Genomic DNA, 11,228 nt, shown 5'->3' with positions numbered 1-11,228 from the left:
CTTCTTTAAACGAACCTTTTGCAACTTTAAGCTAGCTTAGCGCTTCTGTTAACGAGCCTTTTGCAACTTTAACCTAGCTTAGCGCTTCTTTTAACGAGCCTTTTACAACTTTAAGCTAGCTTAGCGCTACTTTTAACGAGCCTTTTGAAACTTTAACCTAGCTTAGTGCTTCTTTTATCAAGACTTTTGCAACTTTTGAAGCAAATAAAGTTTGCGTTTGGGTTGAATAAACACAGAAGTGTTGACTTGTTTTACCTCTCTGGCGTCCACCAGGTGGTCCGGCATCATGGACCGCTTGCTGGAGTAGAGCGTCGAGCCTTTGTGGCTCTGCGCCCAGCCAAACAGAGTGTTGGCGTTTTGGCTCGGCCGCCGCAGAGACATGGGGGAGCTGCCACTGCCTTGAGACGCCACGGAGTAGCTGCGGGAATCAGGAGGGGGGTTACTCTGTAAAAAAATTAAAATAAATGGAGAAAACCAGTACGCGCTGTTAGCATAAAAGCCACAAACTGTTTGGGTTAGATTGAAAACATGCAGACAGCATAAATAAATAAAACTAGAGGAGTTCAACCTAAAATCGAATAATCGCTTAGACTGTCCTTCCAGGAATGCATGTCGCTCGCCTTCCATCAGGTCAGAGGGAAAGAAATATTACGTCTGAGTGAAGAAAACGTTTCACATATGTCAAACTCAAGAACTGGTCTCCCAAAAAGATCATTTAAATGTAAAATATTGTATATCTTCTCATTTGTCTTAAAAAAAAACTAATAGACTTAAATTTAGTGTAGACTTCTCTTACGAGCTGGTTAACTTTAAAGCCAGAAAAAAAGGCTGGGTCATTCTATCATTATCGACTCGGGTGTGCAAAAAGCAACAGAATGTCAAATGAGACAGATCAAACTCTTGTTGATGAACCTGCAACGAAGAAAAGATCCCGGGCATCCGACTCGAGTTAATGTACCAGCTGAAAGTGGCCCGTAGCTCAGACAAAGTTTTGAAAATTTTGGCTCCTTTTCGTGACTGAGTTCGACACCTCTATGTCTAGATAATTAAAGCAGACAGTGGGCAGTCCACAGATCAATACTAAAGATCACTGTTCATACACGCAGAGTAAAACCTGAGCTGTTCTTACAAAAACGCTGCTCGATTGCTCCTTTGGAATGCAGCGAGCGTCAACAGGAAACTGAAACCTGTCCAGCTCACGCCCCCACACATACACGAGCCACATGCTTTAGTTGGAGAAACAACATTTTGGTGCTGGAAATGATCTCATGCTGCTTTTTCTGTTAGATGACACGAGCTGCCGCATTGGAACCACGATCAGAAAGAGACGAGCTTCCTTTTTTGGGGAGGAACTCACCTTCCCCATGGCCTCAGTGTGGTGCTGTGTGCAGATCTGCAGCCGGCTCACCCAGTGCTGCCTCTCTTTGGCGTCACTGGCTAAAAGAGAAAAAAAGAAAAGCCTTATTACAGACGCTCGAGCACGATCCCACTCTGCATCGATTCCCCGCGCGCTCCTGCTTCACCGGCAGCGGATAATGAGGAAACGTTCGGATCAATACTGCAAGAACAAGACGGACGATGACGACAGGAAGGCTCTGCAGCCAACTGTAAGAATCTAAATCTACTTCCTGCGGTCCATTAAGCAAGGAGTCTCACCTCGGAGCTTGTACTGCTCCCCGCTGATGGCGTTCACCGTGAAGGTATGAGAGTCCTCGTCACTGGGGGAGATGACGGCCCCGGCTAGGGGGAGCATGCCGCGGGGCTTCTGTGGACGCGACTGCTCGTTGACGAAATACTCCAACAGTCCCGCCTCGTTGTTCAGGACGAAGAACCTGGAAGAAACAGCAGCACGTCTGTCTAACCGCTGAATGACTGCTGAAACGCGATGAAGAAGCTGAAACTTGGTTAATGCTATAAGAAGCAGAACAAGCTAAACGCAAAGAGAAGCTAAGCACAAACTAAAAGAAGCAAAAGGTTAGAGTAATAAAATGCTAGAAAAAATAAAGTATCAAAGTTCATTTAACCTTTATTTATACACGTTAGTCTCACTGAGCCTCGAGGACTCATTTACAAAAGAGACCTGTTTGTAATAGATAAAGTAAAGAGTATTGGTCCAAGCACTGAACCCTGAGGAACTCCATGACTAACTTTGGTGTATGAAGATTCATTATTTACATGTACAAACTGGAATCTATCAAACAAGTATGATTTAAACTATTTTAGAGCCGTTCCTGTAATCCCAATATCATATTCAAAATGATAGCTTAAAGCAGGGGTTCCAAAAACTGGTCCCTGAGGGACGCCGTTCAGCAAGTTTTGGTGGTTTCTCTGCTCCGACACACCTGATTTTGATAAATAGGTGATTTACAGGCTTCTGTAGAACATGAGAAAGTAATTAAATCACCAAATCAGGTGTTTTGGAGCAGGGAAACAACTAAAACATGCAGGATGGTGTTCCTCAGGGACCAAAGTTGGGGAACCACTGGCTTAAAAGTATTCTGGTCGGCTAAAGCTATAAATATAAAAACGGCTACTTAGAATTTAAAGTTTGAAGAAGCTAAAAGCAGCAGATATATCCAAAAGTTAGCTAAATAGCAAAAAGCTACAAAAATCTAGCTAAAAGTAGATGTAAATGAAGAAAAATTAAGAGCTTTGTATATTGCTATGGGGAAAATATTAGTAAATACAGAGGAATAGTTTGAAAAGTATAAAAGTTATGGAAACCAAAGCACACAGCACTGTTCAGCTGAATGAGCCGAAGGTTCTGATGTACAAGCAGCTAAAACAGCACAAAGTAGGCACACGAACATCAAAGTTCATGCTCAATAATCCAGGTTAAAAAAAAATAAAATCCAACAAAGTCAGGTCATCTGGACGGTTTCTTTTTTATGAGACGTTTCGTCCTTCATCCAAAGGACTTCATCAGTCCGAGGAGCCACAACAAACTCAGTCCCACAAGCAGCACACTCACATAGTGGGCCGACCAGTTTGATGGTGATAAACTGGATTCTGGACTCCACCTAGGCAGCCATAGCCAAAGTGGTTCAAACCATCAAAGTTCATGCGCAATACTCCAGGTAAAAATAATAATAATAATAAATAAATAAAATCCAACAAACAAGTCCTTTGGATGAAGGATTAAACATTTCCACAAAAATAGAAACTGTCCAGATGACCTGACTGAACTTGGATATGCACAAAGTCTTAAGTAGGGGAAACAAATAAACCAACTGTGGTAATCAGCATTTGTCTACAAGTTGTGGCAAATATCCATCAAATCATCACTTTTAGGGCTTTAAAAAGTAGTAAACACTCACCTGTACTGCCAGCCTGTTACCAGGTTTGTGTATTTCATCAGGTAGCCATCAATGTTCTCCATGTGATCACTGATTTGGAAAAAAACACAATGTTTGTACTGAGTGCACACCCAAAGGTAAACACACTAATCTGTCAGAGGGGGCTCCTTCAGACAGCTGAGGCTCAAAGGGCGCCCACCCTGATAAAACCAGTGAGTCAGCTGGCAGGACAACACACCACAGTAAAACCAGCCTGGACGGCGAACACCCACCTGTACTGCCAACTCTTGGCACTCGCCCTCCCCGAACTCGGGGTCCTGTTCTGGGGAAACACATCCAGCTTTCCGTCGTTTTCCGTGACTCGCACCGCCGCAGTTTCCCCTTGCATAGTCACCAGCAGCAGCGGCGCCTCTCCTATTAGCGCGGCGGGCTAACGAGCGAAGAAGCGGGATTTGATGGAGCCTCCTTCACGGTCACGGCCGAGGCTGGAGGTTCATCCCTCAGAGAAACGACCCACGCGGCCTCCTGAACACTCTGGACCGGCTACGGATGACCACACATTGTCCAGTCCCTTTGAACACGCTGTACCTCGCTTACCTGTATCTGCTAGCTTGGCTGATATTTACTGCTTCGGCAGGAAAGCTGTCACGTGACTGCTGACGATGACGCGTTTCCGGTGTCGATTCACAAAATAAAATTGCATTACGAATTTTGGGAGGACATTGTTGCTCTGCTATCCAATAATATCCAACCAGGTTTCCTTCTCTATTTTGAAAATGTTCTGTTTGGTATCCTACATTTCAAGACAAAAGACTTCTCTCACGTATTTATTATCAATATGATCTTTTTTCTTGCTAAGTTCCATATCCATAAAAGTAAAATAATGCACAGGAAATCTTTTTTTTGATCTCTTTGTAATGGATGTAAAACTGTATCTTGATACAATCTCAGACTCAAATAACAAAAAGGCTATAAAAACAAAAAATATCTGTAATGAATACAACTTAACTTTGTTACTCGCATTTATTTGTCTTTGTATTTTTTGTTTTATTTTTTTCAATTTAGCTTATTTTGTTATCGTTTGCTTCCTTTTTTCTTCCTTTTTTGATAAATTCAATGTTATTTAGTGTGTACTTTTTGGATTCTTGTATTTGAAGAGAAGTTCTAAATAAAGATAAAAAAAATTGCATTACGAAACATAAATAGATGAAGGTTGAGTCAAGTCCTCTGGACGGATTCTTCTTTGTTGATACGTTTCGTCTTTTATCCAGAACACTTCTTCAGTCTTAGGCAGTCAAGACTGAAGAGGACCAGGAGTGCTAAATGCCAAATTTACTGAAGTAGCTGAAACTTGAGTTCCATTCATTATCTTTACCCGCTTCTTCCATTTTGGGTCACGGGGGTCGCCAGTACCCATGTCCAGCGATAACTGTGCGGGGGGCGGGGTAAACCCTGGACGGGTCGCAAGTCCATCACAGGGCCACATAGAGACAAACGAGACAAACAACCATTCACTCTCTCACTCACACCTAGGGACAATTTAGAGTTACCAATCAACCTAACATGCATGTTTCTTGGTCTTTGGGAGGAAACCGGAGTACCCGGAGAAAACCCGCGCATGCACGGAGAGAACGTACAAACTCCACCCAGAAAGGCCCCTGGACCGGGGTTTGAACCAAGGACCTGCTCGCTGAGAGGCAGCACGTCGAGAGGAGCCAGTTGAGGTGGCTCGGGCATCTGTTTAGGATGCCTTCTGGACGCCTCCCTGGTGAGGTGTTCCAGACACGTCCCACCGGAAGGAGGCCCAGAGGAAGACCCAGGACACGCTGGAGGGACTATGTTTCTCGGCTGGCCTGGGAACGCCTCAGGATTCCCCTGGAAGAGCTGGCCCAAGTGGCTGGGGAGAGGGAAGTCTGGGCCTCCCTACTTAGGCTGCTAACCCCGCGACCCAACCCCGGATAAGCGGAAGAAAATGGATGGATGGATGGATGGATGGATGGACTTTCATAAGAATGCTTATTGGTGTGTGTACCTCATTTATGTTTTTTGTTTAAAACAGGTCTTTCTTGAAAATAAATGAGTCCTCGTGACTCAATGAGACTTCTTCTTCTTTCGGCTTTTCCCTCTTCAGGGGTCGCCACAGCAAGTCATCCTCCTCCACCTCACTCTGTCCTCTGTATCTTCTGTCTTCACTCCAACTATCTTCATGTCCTCTCTAACTGCATCCATATCTCCTACACGTTTCCCTCCTCGTTGTCTTCGACTAACAGTAGCACAATTTCCGCCGGCACCCTGTTTGTCAACAGCACCGGTGGCGGTCATTGTTAACCCGGGCCTCGACCGATCCTGTATGGTTTTGCTTTGATGAACTCGCATTATGATTTTGGCAAAAGTGTTTTACATCGGATGCCATTCCTGACACAACCCTCACCATTTACCAGGGCTTGGGACCAGCACAAGAGATACACTGGCTTGTGCTCCCTAGTGGCTGGTTTCGTGACTCAGTGAGACTAACCTGCATAAATAAAGGTTGAATGAATGAGAAATAACAAAAGGCTAACTAGAAACCTAAAGTAGCTAAATTCTAGCTAAAACAGTAAAATATTAGCTGAAAAGATATATATATTTTTAAAACAGCTACTAGGAAGCACAGGGTAGGAATCGTTTGTGTGTGTCCCATGCCCGGGTAAATGGTGAGGGTTGTCAGGAAGGGCATCCAACATAAAACACTTTTGCCAAAACTGACATGTGAGTTAGTGGCACGGTGGAACAGTTTGTAGAGCTGCCACCTCTCAGCGAGAAGGTTGCTTGTTCAAATCCCAGCTGGGGTCTTTCTGGGTGAAGTTTGCATGTTTTCTCTGTGCACATGTGGGTTTTCTCCGGGTACTCCGGTTTCCTCCCACAGATCAAAAACATGCATGTTAGGCTGATTGGTAGGTGTGAGTGAGAGAGTGAATGGTTGTTTGTCTCGTTTTTCTCTATGTGTTCCTATGATGAACTAAAGACCTGTCCAGGTTGTCCCCCACCTCTTGCACAGTGACTGCTGGATATGGAAACCAGTGACCCCTGTGACCCAAGAAGGAAGAAGGAGGTAAAACATAACAGATGGAAGGGTAACATGCAAGTTAATTTAAGTGACACCATACCGGATCGGTCAAGACACTGGTAAACAACAACCGCCACTGGTGCTGGTGACAAACAAGGTGCCATTGGGAATTGTGCTACTGTTAATTGAAAACCACCAGGAGGGAAACGTATCAGGAGATGAGGGAGAAAAGGAAAGTCAAGAATGTAGGACTGGGGGACTGAGGGTCTACTAGGTAAACACTCAGGTCTACTAGACCTAAGGGTCTACTAGACCTAAGGGTCTACTAGGTAGACCTGAGGTAGGACAACTCTAAATGTGGGGACAATTACAGGCAAATGTAGAGAGCTGGCTAGCATGATGCAGAGAAAGAAGGTAGATGTTTTATGTGTCCCAAGAGAACAAGTGGAAAGACAGATAGGCCCTGCAGCATTGAAGCATGGTTTAAACAGTTTTACCATGGTGTGGATAGAAAGAGAAATGGAGTAGGTGGGGTCCTGAAGGAAGAGTTGGCAAAGAAGGTAGTAGAGGTGAAAAGAGTGTCAGATAGGGTGATGTGCCTGAAGGTGGAAGTAGAAGGTCTGATGTTTAATGTTCTTAGTGTTTATGCTCCACAGGTTGGATGAGATGTGGAGGAGAAAGATACATTTTGGAAGGATCTGGATGAAGTGATAGAGAGTATTGCCAGGGAGAAGAGAGTGGTGATTGGAGCAGACCTGAATGGACATGTTGGTGAAGGAAACAGAGAGAATGAGGAAGTGATGGGTAGGTTTGGTGTCAAGGAAAGAAACCAGGAAGGACAGATGGTGGTAGATTCTGCCAAGAGAAAGGAAATTGCTGTAGTCACCACTTATTTCTAAAAGACATTGATCTATTAGAGTGGAGGAAGGAGTAAACCGGTAAATGGAATGGAATGCCTTTATTGTCATTATACACAAGTACAAAGAGATTGAGAGCCACTACTTTTTCAGTGCAAACATGCTTAAAAACATACCTAAAAAAATAGATTACATTCTGGACTAGATTCGTACAAGGTAGACTACATTCTGTGTAGAAGAGGCAACCTGAGGGAGACTGGTGACTATAAGGTTGTGGCAGGGGAGAGCGTGGCCAGACAGCATCGGATGGTTGACTGTTGTTAAGAAGAAGGAAAAAGAATAAAACCAGAGAAGAAGACCAAATGGTGGAAGCTGAAGAAGAATGTTGTGAGGGGTTCAGAGAGGAGCCATTAAAGGCTCTGGGTGGTAAGAAAGAGCTTCCAAATGACTGGGCTACTACAGCAACAGTAATTAGAGAGACAGGTAGGAAGAAGGTACTTGGTGTGTCGTCTGGATAGAGAATGGATGATAAGGAAACCTGGTGGTGGAATAGTGAAGTGTAGGAAGCATATCAAAGAAAGAGGTTAGTCAAGAAGAAATATGACAGTGAGAGGACTGAAGAGAGGAGACAGGAATATAAGGAGATGCAATGTAGAGCAAAGAGTGAGGTGACAAAGGCAAAGAAGAAGGTGTATGAACAACAAAGTCCATGCTCAATAATCCAGGTATCCAAGAAGAAGGTGTATGATGAGTTATATAGGAGGCTGGATACTAAAGAGGGTGAGAAGGACTTAGCAAAACAGAGGGATCAGGCTGGAAAGGAGGTGCAGCAGGTTAGGCTTCAAAGATAGGAATTGTAATGTAACAAGTGAGGAGAGTGTGATGGGAAGATGGAATAAGTACTTTGTACTTTGAGAAGCTGATGGATGAAGAGAATGAAAGAGAAAGAAGAGTAGAGATCATGGAAGCTGTGGACCAGGAAGTGGGAAAATGCAGTGTACTTATCTAGTGCTTTTCTATCTTATCAAGATACTCAAAGTGCTTTACAACACAATCTTTGCCCTCATTTACCCATTCGCACAGCACTCTACTACTGCTGTACAAAGAATAATCAATGCTTTATCACATTCATACACCGATGGGACACACATCAGAGGCAATGATGTGTTCAGTGTCTTGCCCAGGGACACACGACTGCTGGTGGAATCGAACCCCCAACTCTTGCATTGGAGGTCGACTGCTCTAACCACTCAGTCACAGCCACCCCAAGTTGTAGGGAAGGAAAAATGGAAAAGTTAGTGAAGGTCAAATTTGGAAAGATCTGAAAAGAATGAAGAAGGGGAAAACAGTAGGACCTACTGAAATACCAGTGGAGGTTTGGAAATGTCTTGGAGAGATGGAAGTGAGGTTTTTGACTCGAATGGCATATTTGAGGGTGCGAAAATGCCTGCAGAATGAAGAAGTGTGCTGCTGCCTATTTTTAGTAACAAGGGTGATGTACAGAGTTGTAGCAACTAGACTTAGGCGAGAGGTGACTGTGAGCAGTAGTATGGTTTCATGCTGAGGAAGAGCACGACAGACGCCATCTTTGCTTTGAGGATGCTGATGAAGAAGTAGAGAGAAGGTCAGAGAGAACTCCATTGTGTCTTTGTTGTCTTAGAAAAAGCATATAACAGAGTGCTGAGGGAGGAGGTGCGGTGATACATGAGGAAATCTGGAGTTGCAGAGAAGTATGTTAGACTGGTACAGGACACGTATGAGGACAGCAGGACAGTGGTGAGATGTGCTGTAGGAGTGACATATAACTTCAAGGTGGAAGTGAGATTGCATTGGGTATAGGTGGAGGTATGCCCTTGATAGAAGTGGAATGAAAGTCAGCTGTAAGACAGAGTATGTGTGTGAATGAGAGGGTGACAAGTGGAACAGTGAGACTAAAAAGAGCAGAGGTCACAAAGGTGCAGGACTTCAAGTACTTGGGGGTCCACTTTACAGGAAAATGGAGAATGTGGTAAAGAGGTGAATGTAGGAATTGTGGTTTTGTTCTTGGTGTTGTGTTCATGTCTGTGTTTCCCTGATCCTCTGTTTGTCTCTACAGAGTTTGTGTTTCTTTGGTGTCTAGCCCCATCTTGTGTCGTATTTATGTCCTGCGTCTTCAGTCTCTGTCTCCTGGCATCTGTGATCACTCACAGGTGCCTTCACTTTGTCTGATTAGTGTTTCTCTCTATATAAGTCTGTGTCTCTGTGTTAGTCTTTGTCCTGGCATTGTCTACTGCTCACTGTTGATGACCTGTCTGTAAGTACCACCTGTCCATCCTTGTTTGTTTTTGCTGCCCTGTCAGCTCTTTTGTTTTGTTAATAAATCTTTTATTTTTTATATAAATCCTGAGTCCTCGCCTGCTTGCCTGCACACTGGTTTCACCAGCACCAATTGTGACAGTGAAAAAAAAGAGACCAGGTAGGATAGAGGATGGAGAAACGTTTCAGGAGTGATTTGTGACAAAAGGGTGGAAGCAAAAATCAAAAGAAAAGTTTACAAGACATTGGTGAGACCAGCCGTGGAGTTCCAGACACAGAAATTAAGGGAGCTATCTTTAAGGTTCCTGAGAGCACTTTAATATGATTGGTGCTGGTGGGTTGTGGAGTTTGTTTAATTAGTTGGAATTTAATTAATATTTGGTTGAGTATTAAAAAGAAATCAACACTAGAGTGTGCCCTCTTCCTGGTACAGTGGATTGAGAATGTTTGTACAGCACGTCATGCTAAGGCTGAAATAAAGTGTTGCCTTGTGGAACTCCCAGATGCCTGCTCTGGGTGTTTTTTAATTGAACCTGGTGATAGGCTATTCATACACATCAGAGATAAAGCTAGAGATTGTGACTTTAGATTTTGTTGATTTTAGCCACCATAATTTAAAACTTGTAAATATGTTTTGCTTTAGTATTTTTTTTTCTACATTTGACATTAAGCTAGCCATTTTCTACTTTGAACTTCTAGTTGGTATTTTAACTCTTTAGCCATTTATGGTCCCTCCTCTGTACATGTCCAAACTATCTCAGTCTGATCTCTCTAACTTAAAGTAGAAGTTGTAAATAGCATTTGCTAGCTAAAAGCAAAAATACTGTAGTAAAGAATAACTAATCATTTAGGAAAACTAATTGCTAAAAACAAGCTAGAGGCAGGGCAGCATGGTGGTGCAACTGATAGAGCTGCTGCCTCTCAGCAAGCATGTCCTCGGTTCAAATCCCAGTCTGGAGGCCCTTCTGGGTGGAGTTTGCATGTGCTCTCCGTGCATGCGTGGGTTTTCTCTGGGAGTGAGAGAGTGAATTGGTTGTTTGTCTCTATGTGGCCCTGTGATGGACTGGAGACCTGCCCAGGGTGTACCCCGCCCCTCGCACAGTGGTTGCTGGACAAGGGCACTGGCGACCCCCGTGACCCAAAATGGAAGAAGGGGGTAAAAGATAATGGATGGATGGATAGATGGAAAAAGCTAGCTATAAAAGCAGTCTTGTAGCTAACTATTTTTTTCTTCTTTCGACTGCTCCCTTCTTCAGGGGTCACCACAGCGAGCTAACTCACACAAAGACTTGGCACTTGTTTTTACATCGGGTGCCCTTCCTGATATAACCACAGACCACCGAACTACCACAGCCCTCTGTGTGGAGCAGAGAAGAGAGCTGCTGTCTAGGGTGCCCAGAGGAGCAGATGGTGGGGGTTAAGGGCCTTGTTGAAGGGCCCAGTGTGGGGCAAATGACAGTGGAGGCAAGTGTGGGTGTTTCACCTATCCCACCCACATTTTCATGTTGTCGGTCCGGATAGTTGAACTGGCAACTTTTCCGATCACAGGCCAAGCTCCTCTAACCTCTGCTGCACTAAGCCCTATCTTGTAGTTAAATTGTAAAAGTAGCATAAGAAGACAAATATATATACACATATATATACATATATATACACACACACACACACACACACATATATATATATATATATATATATATATATATATATATATATATATATATCTATATATAT

At 43.7% G+C, this 11,228-nt stretch overlaps 1 protein-coding gene across 1 annotated transcript in view; it reads right to left on the bottom strand.

Moving 5' to 3' along the window:
• osbpl11 (oxysterol binding protein-like 11) overlaps window positions 1-3,919 on the bottom strand; it is a 22,427-nt gene extending 18,508 nt beyond the window's left edge. Inside the window, exons 1-5 of the mRNA XM_037696297.1 lie at window positions 3,569-3,919; window positions 3,318-3,386; window positions 1,657-1,832; window positions 1,358-1,437; window positions 256-444 (exon numbers count right to left, since the gene is read on the bottom strand). Coding sequence (XP_037552225.1) covers window positions 256-444; window positions 1,358-1,437; window positions 1,657-1,832; window positions 3,318-3,386; window positions 3,569-3,684 — 630 coding nt within the window. The 5' untranslated portion in view covers window positions 3,685-3,919. The remainder of the gene's footprint in view (window positions 1-255; window positions 445-1,357; window positions 1,438-1,656; window positions 1,833-3,317; window positions 3,387-3,568) is intronic.
• Window positions 3,920-11,228: the final 7,309 nt, after the last annotated feature.

The sequence above is a fragment of the Nematolebias whitei genome, chromosome 23 (genome assembly GCF_014905685.2).
Source record: "Nematolebias whitei isolate Nwh7 chromosome 23, NemWhi1, whole genome shotgun sequence".
In the NCBI taxonomy this organism is placed as follows: domain Eukaryota; kingdom Metazoa; phylum Chordata; class Actinopteri; order Cyprinodontiformes; family Rivulidae; genus Nematolebias; species Nematolebias whitei.
This window is presented reverse-complemented; position numbering and strand designations above follow the sequence as displayed.